General features: G+C 39.5%; 1 protein-coding gene across 2 annotated transcripts; it reads left to right on the forward strand.

Annotated features, from left to right (window-relative positions):
• The first annotated feature begins 10,343 nt into the window (after nucleotides 1-10,343).
• Nucleotides 10,344-14,785, forward strand: LOC124186856 (N(G),N(G)-dimethylarginine dimethylaminohydrolase 1). 2 transcript variants are annotated; one of them, XM_046578905.1, is made up of 6 exons: nucleotides 10,344-10,942; nucleotides 12,027-12,129; nucleotides 12,226-12,323; nucleotides 12,452-12,508; nucleotides 13,825-13,920; nucleotides 14,002-14,785. In XM_046578905.1, exons 1-6 carry the CDS (start codon nucleotides 10,685-10,687, stop codon nucleotides 14,254-14,256), a joined length of 867 nt encoding a protein of 288 aa, XP_046434861.1. In that variant the 5' UTR covers nucleotides 10,344-10,684; the 3' UTR covers nucleotides 14,257-14,785. The 2 variants fall into 2 exon arrangements, with proteins under 2 accessions (XP_046434861.1, XP_046434862.1); XM_046578906.1 differs by lacking the exon at nucleotides 12,452-12,508 and having other exon boundaries at nucleotides 10,351-10,942.
• The last annotated feature ends 119 nt before the right edge of the window (nucleotides 14,786-14,904 follow it).

Genomic DNA, 14,904 nt, shown 5'->3' on the forward strand with positions numbered 1-14,904 from the left:
GCAGGAGAGATAAAGTGTGTACTTCTTGTATGAAACGTGAAAACTAAAATCATTATACATCATATCATATCATCATACATCATAAATCATACATCATACATCGTACATCGTACATCATACATCATCATACATAGTATCAAAGTTCGAAACCATAGTTTGGATGTCGGATGTTCAGAAACTGACGTCACCAATTCAAAATCAGCTAGCAGAATTCCTCAGTCTGGAAACAACCGCGCAGTAGAGCGGACGGATAGGAGTCGCGCTCCGCAAATTTCGAGTACCGGGTTCTCAACCTCCCGCATCCCGCGCTTCGGGTCCGCTGCGTATTTCGAGTACCGGGTTCTCAACCTCCCGGATCCCGCGCTTCGGGTCCGCTACGCGGTGAAACTCGACTTCCAGGATAAGCGCTCCGTGGTTCCTGGTTCACGTTTACAATAAATTATTTCAATTCGTTTTTCGCGCAACCCCAAATTCGGTAGCTGTCAGTCCGCTAATAAAATTTCTCGACTTCCAGGATAAGCGCTCCGTGGTTCCTGGTTCACGTTTACAATAAATTATTTCAATTCGTTTTTCGCGCAACCCCAAATTCGGTAGCTGTCAGTCCGCTAATAAAATTTCTCGACTTCCAGGATAAGCGCTCCGAGGTTCCTGGTTCACGTTTACAATAAGTTATTTCAATTCGTTTTTCGCGCAACCCCAAATTCGGTAGCTGTCAGTCCGCTAATAAAATTTCTCGACTTCCAGGATAAGCGCTCCGTGGTTCCTGGTTCACGTTTACAATGAATTATTTCAATTCGTTTTTCGCGCAACCCCAAATTCGGTAGCTGTCAGTCCGCTAATAAAATTTCTCGACTTCCAGGATAAGCGCCCCGTGGTTCCTGGTTCACGTTTACAATAAATTATTTCAATTCGTTTTTCGCGCAAGCTGAATTTCAGTAGCTGTCGGTCCGCTAATAAAATTTCTCGACTTCCAGGATAAGCGCTCCGTGGTTCCTGGTTCACGTTTGCAATAAATTATTTCAATTCGTTTTTCGCGCAACCCCAAATTCGGTAGCTGTCAGTCCGCTAATAAAATATCTCGACTTCCAGGATAAGCGCTCCGTGGTTCCTGGTTCACGTTTACAATAAATTATTTCAATTCGTTTTTCGCGCAACCCCAAATTCGGTAGCTGTCAGTCCGCTAATAAAATTTCACGACTTCCAGGATAAGCGCTCCGTGGTTCCTGGTTCTCGTTTGCAATAAATTATTTCAATTCGTTTTTCGCGCAACCCCAAATTCGGTAGCTGTCAGTCCGCTAATAAAATTTCTCGACTTCCAGGATAAGCGCTCCGTGGTTCCTGGTTCACGTTTACAATAAATTATTTCAATTCGTTTTTCGCGCAAGCTGAAATTCAGTAGCTGTCGGTCCGCTAATAAAATTTCTCGACTTCCAGGATAAGCGCTCCGTGGTTCCTGGTTCTCGTTTGCAATAAATTATTTCAATTCGTTTTTCGCGCAACCCCAAATTCGGTAGCTGTCAGTCAGCTAATAAAATTTCTCGACTTCCAGGATAAGCGCTCCGTGGTTCCTGGTTCACGTTTGCAATAAATTATTTCAATTCGTTTTTCGCGCAACCCCAAATTCGGTAGCTGTCAGTCCGCTAATAAAATTTCACGACTTCCAGGATAAGCGCTCCGTGGTTCCTGGTTCTCGTTTGCAATAAATTATTTCAATTCGTTTTTCGCGCAACCCCAAATTCGGTAGCTGTCAGTCCGCTAATAAAATTTCTCGACTTCCAGGATAAGCGCCCCGTGGTTCCTGGTTCACGTTTACAATAAATTATTTCAATTCGTTTTTCGCGCAAGCTGAATTTCAGTAGCTGTCGGTCCGCTAATAAAATTTCTCGACTTCCAGGATAAGCGCTCCGTGGTTCCTGGTTCACGTTTGCAATAAATTATTTCAATTCGTTTTTCGCGCAACCCCAAATTCGGTAGCTGTCAGTCCGCTAATAAAATTTCACGACTTCCAGGATAAGCGCTCCGTGGTTCCTGGTTCTCGTTTGCAATAAATTATTTCAATTCGTTTTTCGCGCAACCCCAAATTCGGTAGCTGTCAGTCCGCTAATAAAATTTCTCGACTTCCACGATAAGCGCTCCGTGGTTCCTGGTTCACGTTTACAATAAATTATTTCAATTCGTTTTTCGCGCAACCCCAAATTCGGTAGCTGTCAGTCAGCTGATGAAATTTCCCGACTTCCAGGATAAGCGCTCCGTGGTTCCTGGTTCACGTTTACAATAAATTATTTCAATTCGTTTTTCGCGCAACCCCAAATTCGGTAGCTGTCAGTCCGCTAATAAAATATCTCGACTTCCAGGATAAGCGCTCCGTGGTTCCTGGTTCACGTTTACAATAAATTATTTCAATTCGTTTTTCGCGCAACCCCAAATTCGGTAGCTGTCAGTCCGCTAATAAAATTTCTCGACTTCCAGGATAAGCGCTCCGTGGTTCCTGGTTCACGTTTACAATAAATTATTTCAATTCGTTTTTCGCGCAAGCTGAAATTCAGTAGCTGTCGGTCCGCTAATAAAATTTCTCGACTTCCAGGATAAGCGCTCCGTAGTTCCTGGTTCACGTTTGCAATAAATTATTTCAATTCGTTTTTCGCGCAACCCCAAATTCGGTAGCTGTCAGTCCGCTAATAAAATTTCTCGACTTCCAGGATAAGCGCTCCGTGGTTCCTGGTTCACGTTTACAATAAATTATTTCAATTCGTTTTTCGCGCAACCCCAAATTCGGTAGCTGTCAGTCCGCTAATAAAATTTCACGACTTCCAGGATAAGCGCTCCGTGGTTCCTGGTTCTCGTTTGCAATAAATTATTTCAATTCGTTTTTCGCGCAACCCCAAATTCGGTAGCTGTCAGTCCGCTAATAAAATTTCTCGACTTCCACGATAAGCGCTCCGTGGTTCCTGGTTCACGTTTACAATAAATTATTTCAATTCGTTTTTCGCGCAACCCCAAATTCGGTAGCTGTCAGTCCGCTAATAAAATATCTCGACTTCCAGGATAAGCGCTCCGTGGTTCCTGGTTCACGTTTACAATAAATTATTTCAATTCGTTTTTCGCGCAACCCCAAATTCGGTAGCTGTCAGTCCGCTAATAAAATTTCACGACTTCCAGGATAAGCGCTCCGTGGTTCCTGGTTCTCGTTTGCAATAAATTATTTCAATTCGTTTTTCGCGCAACCCCAAATTCGGTAGCTGTCAGTCCGCTAATAAAATTTCTCGACTTCCACGATAAGCGCTCCGTGGTTCCTGGTTCACGTTTACAATAAATTATTTCAATTCGTTTTTCGCGCAACCCCAAATTCGGTAGCTGTCAGTCCGCTAATAAAATATCTCGACTTCCAGGATAAGCGCTCCGTGGTTCCTGGTTCACGTTTACAATAAATTATTTCAATTCGTTTTTCGCGCAACCCCAAATTCGGTAGCTGTCAGTCCGCTAATAAAATTTCTCGACTTCCAGGATAAGCGCTCCGTGGTTCCTGGTTCACGTTTACAATAAATTATTTCAATTCGTTTTTCGCGCAAGCTGAAATTCAGTAGCTGTCGGTCCGCTAATAAAATTTCTCGACTTCCAGGATAAGCGCTCCGTATTTCCTGGTTCACGTTTGCAATAAATTATTTCAATTCGTTTTTCGCGCAACCCCAAATTCGGTAGCTGTCAGTCCGCTAATAAAATTTCACGACTTCCAGGATAAGCGCTCCGTGGTTCCTGGTTCTCGTTTGCAATAAATTATTTCAATTCGTTTTTCGCGCAACCCCAAATTCGGTAGCTGTCAGTCAGCTAATAAAATTTCTCGACTTCCAGGATAAGCGCTCCGTGGTTCCTGGTTCACGTTTACAATAAATTATTTCAATTCGTTTTTCGCGCAAGCTGAAATTCAGTAGCTGTCGGTCTGCTAATAAAATTTCTCGACTTCCAGGATAAGCGCTCCGTGGTTCCTGGTTCACGTTTGCAATAAATTATTTCAATTCGTTTTTCGCGCAACCCCAAATTCGGTAGCTGTCAGTACGCTAATAAAATTTCTATAACTTTACAATCTTCTCATAATCTTTCTGGTAGATAATATCGATAAAAAAATTATATCAAACCTTACACATTATTGTTGATTTGTTCTCATGCTGAAAATATTTATTAGTATTCGAGGTATAACTCGCGGTGGTTGGCGGTGGTCGGAGGTGGACGAGGAGGAGGACGAGGAGGACGAGGATTTGTGCTGGGTGAGTAAAACACTTTTATAATATTTGATGGCAATTGTAATTATATTTCATCTGAAATATTACAAACTTGTCACGTTTACAATAAATTATTTCAATTCATTTTTCGTGCAAGCACATATTCAGTAGCTATGAATAATCTTATACAATTTATTATATTATTAATTAATTAATTAATATTCATATAATATTTGATTGCAATTGTAATTATATTTCATCTGAAATATTACAAACTTGTCACTTTACAATAGATTATTTCAATTCATTTTTCGTGCAAGCACATATTCAGTAGCTATGAATAATCTTATACAATTTATTATATTATTAATTAATTAATTAATATTCTTATAATATTTGATGGCAATTGTAATTATATTTCATCTGAAATATTACAAACTTGTCACTTTACAATAGATTATTTCAATTCATTTTTCGTGCAAGCACATATTCAGTAGCTATGAATAATCTTATACAATTTATTACATTATTAATTAATTGATTAATTACATTAATCCTTACACAATATTTTTGATATATTCCTATACTAAAAATATTCATTACTATTCCAGGTATCACCCCAGGTGGTCGGAGCTGGACGAGGAGGAGGACCAGGTGGACCAGGAGGAGGACGAGGTGGACGAGGAGCAGGCGGGGTGGGTCGTGGGAGAGGACCTCTCCTCTCCTTAGAGGAGGGGAGGGCGAGGGGCAGGGAAGGGGGAAGGGAAGGGAAAGGAAGGGGGAGAGGTGGGTGGGGAGGGGGAAGGGAAGGGAAGGGAAGGGAAGGGAAGGGGCGGGGAGGGGGAGGGGGAGGGGGCGGGGGTGGGAGGGAGGGAGGGAGGGAGGGCGGGCGGGCGGGAGGGCGGGAGGGAGGGAGGGCGGGAGGGCGGGCGGGCGTGTAGGGGGGCGGTACTGCTCTATTAACTCTAACAGGCTTGCATCGACATCCGTCCTCCACTCTGTCCCTCCCTCCCGCCCGCCCTCCCACCTTCCCTCCCTCCCTCCCGCCCTCCCCCTCCCCCGCCCCTTCCCTTCCCACACCCCGCCCACCTCTCCCCCTTCCCTTCCCTTCCCCCTCCCCGCCCACCTCTCCCCCTTCCCTTCCCTTCCCTTCCCCCTTCCCTGCCCCTCACCCTCCCCTCCTCTGAGGAGAGGAGAGGTCCTCTCCCACGACCCACCCCGCCTGCTCCTCGGCCACCTCGTCCTCCTCCTGGTCCACCTGGTCCTCCTCCTCGTCCAGCTCCGACCACCTGGGGTAATACCTGGAATAGTAATGAATATTTTTAGTATAGGAACATATCAAAAATATTGTGTAAGGATTAATGTAATCAATCAATTAATTAATAATGTAATAAATTGTATAAGATTATTCATAGCTACTGAATATGTGCTTGCACGAAAAATGAATTGAAATAATTTATTGTAAACGTGACAAGTTTGTAATATTTCAGATGAAATATAATTACAATTGCCATCAAATATTATAAAAGTGTTTTACTCACCCAGCACAAATCCTCGTCCTCCTCGTCCTCCTCCTCGTCCACCTCCGACCACCGCCAACCACCGCGAGTTATACCTCGAATACTAATAAATATTTTCAGCATGAGAACAAATCAAAAATAATGTGTAAGGTTTGATATAATTTTTTTATCGATATTATCTACCAGAAAGATTATGAGAAGATTGTAAAGTTATAGAAATTTTATTAGCGTACTGACAGCTACCGAATTTGGGGTTGCGCGAAAAACGAATTGAAATAATTTATTGTAAACATGAACCAGGAACCACGAAGCGCTTATCCTGGAAGTCGAGAAATTTTATTAGCGGACTGACAGCTACTGAATTTCAGCTTGCGCGAAAAACGAATTGAAATAATTTATTGTAAACGTGAACCAGGAACCCCGAAGCGCTTATCCTGGACGTCGAGAAATTTTATTAGCGGACTGACAGCTACTGAATTTCAGCTTGCGAGAAAAACGAATTGAAATAATTTATTGTAAACGTGAACCAGGAACCACGAAGCGCTTATCCTGGAAGTCGAGAAATTTTATTAGCGGACTGACAGCTACTGAATTTCAGCTTGCGCGAAAAACGAATTGAAATAATTTATTGTAAACATGAACCAGGAACCACGAAGCGCTTATCCTGGAAGTCGAGAAATTTTATTAGCGGACTGACAGCTACTGAATTTCAGCTTGCGCGAAAAACGAATTGAAATAATTTATTGTAAACGTGAACCAGGAACCCCGAAGCGCTTATCCTGGACGTCGAGAAATTTTATTAGCGGACTGACAGCTACTGAATTTCAGCTTGCGAGAAAAACGAATTGAAATAATTTATTGTAAACGTGAACCAGGAACCACGAAGCGCTTATCCTGGAAGTCGAGAAATTTTATTAGCGTACTGACAGCTACCGAATTTGGGGTTGCGCGAAAAACGAATTGAAATAATTTATTGTAAACGTGAACCAGGAACCACGAAGCGCTTATCCTGGAAGTCGAGAAATTTTATTAGTGGACTGACAGCTACTGAATTTCAGCTTGCGCGAAAAACGAATTGAAATAATTTATTGTAAACGTGAACCAGGAACCACGAAGCGCTTATCCTGGAAGTCGAGAAATTTTATTAGCGGACTGACAGCTACTGAATTTCAGTTTGCGCGAAAAACGAATTGAAATAATTTATTGTAAACGTGAACCAGGAACCACGAAGCGCTTATCCTGGAAGTCGAGAAATTTTATTAGTGGACTGACAGCTACTGAATTTCAGCTTGCGCGAAAAACGAATTGAAATAATTTATTGTAAACGTGAACCAGGAACCACGAAGCGCTTATCCTGGAAGTCGAGAAATTTTATTAGCGGACTGACAGCTACCGAATTTGGGGTTGCGCGAAAAACGAATTGAAATAACTTATTGTAAACGTGAACCAGGAACCTCGGAGCGCTTATCCTGGAAGTCGAGAAATTTTATTAGCGGACTGACAGCTACCGAATTTGGGGTTGCGGGAAAAACGAATTGAAATAATTTATTGCAAACGAGAACCAGGAACCACGGAGCGCTTATCCTGGAAGTCGTGAAATTTTATTAGCGGACTGACAGCTACCGAATTTGGGGTTGCGCGAAAAACGAATTGAAATAATTTATTGCAAACGTGAACCAGGAACCACGGAGCGCTTATCCTGGAAGTCGAGAAATTTTATTAGCTGACTGACAGCTACCGAATTTGGGGTTGCGCGAAAAACGAATTGAAATAATTTATTGCAAACGAGAACCAGGAACCACGGAGCGCTTATCCTGGAAGTCGTGAAATTTTATTAGCGGACTGACAGCTACCGAATTTGGGGTTGCGCGAAAAACGAATTGAAATAATTTATTGCAAACGTGAACCAGGAACTACGGAGCGCTTATCCTGGAAGTCGAGAAATTTTATTAGCGGACCGACAGCTACTGAATTTCAGCTTGCGCGAAAAACGAATTGAAATAATTTATTGTAAACGTGAACCAGGAACCACGGAGCGCTTATCCTGGAAGTCGAGAAATTTTATTAGCGGACTGACAGCTACTGAATTTCAGCTTGCGCGAAAAACGAATTGAAATAATTTATTGTAAACGTGAACCAGGAACCACGGAGCGCTTATCCTGGAAGTCGAGATATTTTATTAGCGGACTGACAGCTACCGAATTTGGGGTTGCGCGAAAAACGAATTGAAATAATTTATTGCAAACGTGAACCAGGAACCACGGAGCGCTTATCCTGGAAGTCGAGAAATTTTATTAGCGGACCGACAGCTACTGAAATTCAGCTTGCGCGAAAAACGAATTGAAATAATTTATTGTAAACGTGAACCAGGAACCACGGAGCGCTTATCCTGGAAGTCGAGAAATTTTATTAGCGGACTGACAGCTACCGAATTTGGGGTTGCGCGAAAAACGAATTGAAATAACTTATTGTAAACGTGAACCAGGAACCTCGGAGCGCTTATCCTGGAAGTCGAGAAATTTTATTAGCGGACTGACAGCTACCGAATTTGGGGTTGCGCGAAAAACGAATTGAAATAATTTATTGCAAACGAGAACCAGGAACCACGGAGCGCTTATCCTGGAAGTCGTGAAATTTTATTAGCGGACTGACAGCTACCGAATTTGGGGTTGCGCGAAAAACGAATTGAAATAATTTATTGCAAACGTGAACCAGGAACTACGGAGCGCTTATCCTGGAAGTCGAGAAATTTTATTAGCGGACCGACAGCTACTGAATTTCAGCTTGCGCGAAAAACGAATTGAAATAATTTATTGTAAACGTGAACCAGGAACCACGGAGCGCTTATCCTGGAAGTCGAGATATTTTATTAGCGGACTGACAGCTACCGAATTTGGGGTTGCGCGAAAAACGAATTGAAATAATTTATTGTAAACGTGAACCAGGAACCACGGAGCGCTTATCCTGGAAGTCGAGTTTCACCGCGTAGCGGACCCGAAGCGCGGGATCCGGGAGGTTGAGAACCCGGTACTCGAAGTTTGCGGAGCGCGACTCTCAACCGTCCGCTCTACTGCGCGGTTGTTACCAGACTGAGGAACTCGGCTAGCCGATTTTAGATTGGTGACGTCACTTTCCGAACATCCGAAAATTCAAACTTTGGTTTCGAACTGTCATACTATAGATATGATGATGTATGATGTATGATGTATGATGTATGATGTATGATGTATGATGTATGATGTATGATGTATGATGATATGATATGATGTATAATGATTCTAGTGTTCACATTTCATACAAGAAATACACACTTTATCTGTCCTGCCGATTCCAGACTCAAGCGGCCAGGCCCTTCGATGGTCAGCCGTTGACTGAAGATATATCCTTTACTTAACGGGTCAGCCGATAACGCTGCCGTTCTGCGACAGTTGGATGATGAAAAATTTTGCTCGTATCTTTCAAATGTGTGTTAAAATACACTCGAAGTGTTAAGAAGCTTCGTTCTTTCTCTTCCTATCACCTTTTTAGGTCTTTAAATCACTACGCAGCGTTAAATACTATCTCATATACGAAGCATCCATTTCATCTCGTTCAAAATTAGCGCATCCGTGATGTATTACAGTTACTCTGAATTTTTTTCCATCCGAATACTTTTCGAAAAACAATTTTGCTTCTCTACCCAACGTAGATACTTCACTCTCGACTAGCTAGAACAGCGTTTTGGTTATATGCCTACGAAAATTCAAGATCGAGAGAGCAAATGAAAAGTTGTTGAAATAATTACGAATATTAATGTTATGGAATACATCGAGCGCGTGTGGAATAGAATCCCATTTCGAAATGAATAATTCTTCTGTTTTCATATTATAGCCGATTATTGTAGATAATCTAGTTTGTCTCCTGGAAAATCATAAAATTTATAATATGCATCACGTATTAATCGTAAATGGATCATATATATTAATATCGTACATGGACTGCATTTACATATATGCTTTTTGGTCTCAGCATCACTATTACATCTGAGCTACTATTATTTATGGTTTGTGTATACATTCTTCTCTCGGGTACCTATTCTTTAATTAAATCACTGTTTTGCTAGGAATTTTGGAAGAAATTTTCTGTCATGATTAATTTCTTATATCGCCGACAAGTCGATAAGTACACACAGACTAAGTACTGGCTTGGGTTCACCAATGCGAAGACTGTTTAATTTTACAATGACAACGGCATACGATTATCACCGTTTTGTAGGCGATACTTGGTGGTTATCAAGAACTCTCTTTACCGACGAGGTCAATTAGTTTGTTAATAATACGTGAAACTGCTAATAATTCAAAACCCAGCCAGACCTGCCGTACAATTACAAAAAATAACCCAGGCTGTGAGTCTTTATAAATTTTCAGCCAACGGCCGTGTTACAACATCTATTCACTGATCTTTAGAGATCCAGTGGATCCAGTGCATTTATTTGGCGAATATAGGTCTGCAATTCGTGCACCGCCACTAAATATAGTAATACCGGAACGCGCACCGTATACAAAATACGTATCGCGGGCCTATCCCTACCATTGTGGATAGGCGCGCGCAAAGGTTAAACAACGCTAGAAATATTTACCGCATTAGTGAAAGAGAGATAGAGTACTACCTACTCTATCTCTTTCGTTGCCGATGAAAAACGAGTATCTGAGAAAGCCAGAGTCCATCTAATTTTTTATCTCTCTCGGCGACACTTTCTCGGACAACGCCGCGTTACGGCGAGCGTTCCAGTATTACAACATTTCAGTGTACCACCGCATAGTTGTAATACGTGAAACGGGCGAACCAAACGTCAAAACGCGCACGGAAAGAAGTTCGTAATTTTTTACTTGGGTGACAGCAAGGCTATAAGGTTTCCAATAGATAGTTGCCCGGTTGGAAAACATCGACGAAAAAAAATCAGGCATAATGTCGGTTCATCGATACACCCACGCTGTTGTGTGCAGAATTCCCCTTTCGTTGAGAACTCGCGGCGAAGTAACGCTCGACGAAGCTAGAAAACAACACGAGACCTTCGTACGTGTGCTGCGGGACCTCGGACTTGACGTTGTCGAACTTCCACCCGATGAGGGATCACCGCTCTGTGCCTTCGTCGAGGATCTCGCCGTCGTCTGCAATGGCATTGCTTTAATCGCTCGTCCTAATGAACCTTCTCGCACGAAAGAGGTATGGAATATGATAAAACGCAAGTTTATACCTGTATCATCTTGTGCTGTTGCCCCAAGACTTGCATGCACCTTTTCACCGTATTGCAATACTGGGATATTATATTTGTATCTGAGGTCTCGACCTGCCAAGCTTGATTGAAAACTTGATTTGTTCTTCTTAGGAGTGAAAGCAGATCTCTGTTAGTATTACGTAGCTGAAGTTAGCGACAAGTTAGCGACGTTAATGTAACGATGCAATTTCAAGACTTTCTGAACTTTGGTCAACCCTAATAAAGCAGAACGTAGTCATATTTTCCAAACTCAACTCTTTCAAATTTATTCTTTAATTATTTTCTCGATCGATGTTTCGTTATGCCGACGTTACTTATGCTCGTTTAATATCTGAACTTTTGTCGTTCAAGCTTGATAAATCACAACTTCAAGCACGTGTAATTTTCATATAACGTAAACGTATTGCGTTATCATGTAATACATGTAAGAATTTTAATATATTCAATTTTGCATTACAAAAGCTTCGAACATCTTTCAGAGGTATCACAGTACAATTTACGCATAGATATACAATTCATCCTGTAATCCAAAGTATGTACTAACAGGAAAATTTCAATCAATGTCTTAATAGACCATCTATTAATTACTTGTTACCCGTTACACATCATAGACACAGAATACTCTAGATAACTCACAGTATTCCATAAAAATATTTCTAACTTGGCATTCATGTAACATGTTACTGCAATACGTTTGTAACTAGTCTTACATTTATCTTCATTGCAGAATGTTTACAATATTTTAGTATTATTTTCATTAAATAATAGTATGATAATTATGACTTTGTCTGTTCTCCCTATTTCGTTTAGTTATAATGATGAATTTGCAATATATGTATATCGTAATAATTAAAACATGATTTTTTTTGTTATAATATTCAAGTTCTCTAGACCATTCTTGAAATATATTTTTCTTTCCAAATAAGTAATCAGCAATTCACAACGATATGTTATATGAACAAGTTAGCACAACACAAACTCGTTGAAACTTTTCTCTAAATGAATAACACACACGGCATCATTAAATTTTAGATTGAAACAATTCGAGCTGTTCTAAAAAAAGAACTAGACATCCCTCTTGTGGAGATTGCTGACCAAAATGCCAGGCTGGATGGAGGTGACGTTCTGTTTACAGGTAATGATGATGTAGTTTTCAATGTGTGAAGTTGTGACGCTCAGTATAAATCAGTATCATGTTTATCACCTCATTCGTGTGATGTTTTATTCATAGGACGGGAATTTTTCGTGGGATTATCACAATTCACAAACGAGGCCGGTGCTCGAGCAGTAGCTGCAGCATTCCCAGAGTATCCCTGTGTTCCCATCAAGGTCGGTGTTGACTTACTGAATAACGTGTCATTAACTTAGGATTACATCATACGTTTAAATATAACCGTGATATGTGTATCATATTAAGCGACAAATGTTTGTTTCACTCAATTTCTCATCTATTCAAGGTGGGTGATGGTGGCGAAGAGGTGATAGTGGAGAGTTTAACCTCAGCCCCACTTCAGGTCGGGATGCGCTAGTGTGGCTCTTAAACATCAAATTTATTCTGAAAGCAAAGCTCGTTATAATTGTCACGGATTCAAAAACACCTGATCTTTGTTGTACGCCATTGCAGAGGGATTTTCATTTCTTTAAACGCATAGTTTGCTTTTCATAACCTCGAGATATGCATCAGACATAAGTCCATTGTTGTACAAGATAATAATAATTACTATTACTTAAATGTCAATAAAATCATCTATATCCAAATTATCTACATAACGCGAAAGATAATTATTTATGGAATTATCTTTGTAAAAATGAGATTAGTCACACTTTGATCTAGATAATCAAGAAGGTAATGATAAAAACGAAAATTATAAATATTGAATACTGCTAATAACTTTTTTCAGAAAGATGTTTCTATCGGATTAATTGTTTTCATGAAATTTAATCTTGACTCTGAATGGTGTCGCATATGTTTCACTAAGCAGTTTATTTTATATTTATATCTTATATAAAAAATACTTTATACTTTATATGAAAACAAGATGAAAATGAGCAACAGATTTATATAACTGTAGATGAAAGATGATTTTAGTTCACATCATCTCTTTAAGATAAATAATTAGGTTAACTTATTATCTAATATGATTATCATAAAATCAGTTAGATAACGTACAAGATTGGACATGATGTAACGAAATGGAAATCCTGAAGAACAACCTGTAGTTCGGCACGTCACGCACGCAACATTAAATGCCACGCAATTATGTAATTGATTCAATTATCACTTCACAAAGAGCACAGGCTACATTCATCTGCATACCTTGTTAGCACAGATTTTAGTAGAACGTTTTTTGCTACAGTAACAGTCCAAGCTCATTGTAATCACCTTTTTTGTGTCGCAGCTATAAATTTACGAAATGTGCGCTTTTTATGATATTCGTATACACATATAGAAAAGCTTTTCTGTTTACATATCGCTTCGTACTGTACCACATTATGAACATAAGCAGGAATAGGACAATGTATTGAGCAAAGATATGCTGACCATATTCTTGACTGCTAATGCATAGTTTCTTGATTTGTCACTTAATTAAGAGTAAATCTGAAACAGTTTCATGTACACACGTACAAATGTGGTTAAAACGATGATTCAGACGGCATTTAAACCTATTCAAAACTCGATTCATTCAAAACTGGGAATAATCGTTTAAGTAATCCTGATTACTAAAATGGTGAAAAAGTAAATTTATCAAAATTATGTAACAACCCAATCAAAATTGATGAATCGTTCAATATTGTTTACAATCATCTTGACAATAATATTTCGATAAAGGTTGCAGAGTCGAAGCGTTTGAAAGCTCTAGTTACTATGGCTGGTCCTGACGTTATCTGCGTGGGTGCAGGAAAGGAATCTCAAGAAGTTTTAAAGGTACAAGTACACGCTTATAATTTCTGTAAAGAATAAATATTTTTTCTACAAGAATACGTAATAATGACTTTGTTGATATAGCGAATTGAACGAGAGGCAACTTACACTTATCAAACATTGACCGTGCCTGAAGATGCAGCAGCAAATGTTGTTTACGTGAACGGGACTTTGATTCATCGTACAGAGGCCGAAATTCCAAAGTCATGCAGGGTTTTTGCTGAAAAGGTTGAGTTTCCTACAAAGTTACTCCAAATATCTGAATTAGCCAAAGTGAGTTCTGGTCTTTCTTCATGTTGCCTATTGGTCCGTAGACCGAGGCACATTCGTAGTATTTAAGCTCCATATGAAACTATGAATTCGCGAATGAGAAGCGAATGAGTTTTCAGACCAGTATAATTATTCAGGAGTATTTCAAGATGAGTGAAACTCATTTAAAAGATAAATAAAAGAAAAATACACTATTAAAATATAGGCGGTCTGTGAGACCTGAAAAAATTTTAACATTCTCAATATTATAGAAACTATGGACCTTAATTAAAATTAATCAGAGACTTGATATAATGAATAATCGTTACCATCAAACGCAGAGAACACAAAATATTAAGTATATCAGATCTATAATATATTTAATACTAATATATTGATATTGATACGATATTGAAGAGTAATATATTCAAATGTCGAACATTTTTACTATAAAGAAAATATTGCATTTATTAATAACAGTACAATGTTATCGTCGATTTTTAAAGATTTTAACTATTGTTTTTATTTATATTTATTAAATAAGCTTTGCCTGACTCAAATGTATTAACTGACTTAGTGCTTGTACGAAATTTTGCAGGTAAATATTGCATTCTCATCTTTTAAAAATATTTAGCCGGATATTTATTTGAATCTTGATCCAAGCAGCTTTTATACAAACATTATTATATTATTAATCGTATACATTATATTTATTTTTACTTGAATTAAGGGTTGCCA

The sequence above is a fragment of the Neodiprion fabricii genome, chromosome 7 (genome assembly GCF_021155785.1).
Source record: "Neodiprion fabricii isolate iyNeoFabr1 chromosome 7, iyNeoFabr1.1, whole genome shotgun sequence".
NCBI classification, from domain to species: domain Eukaryota; kingdom Metazoa; phylum Arthropoda; class Insecta; order Hymenoptera; family Diprionidae; genus Neodiprion; species Neodiprion fabricii.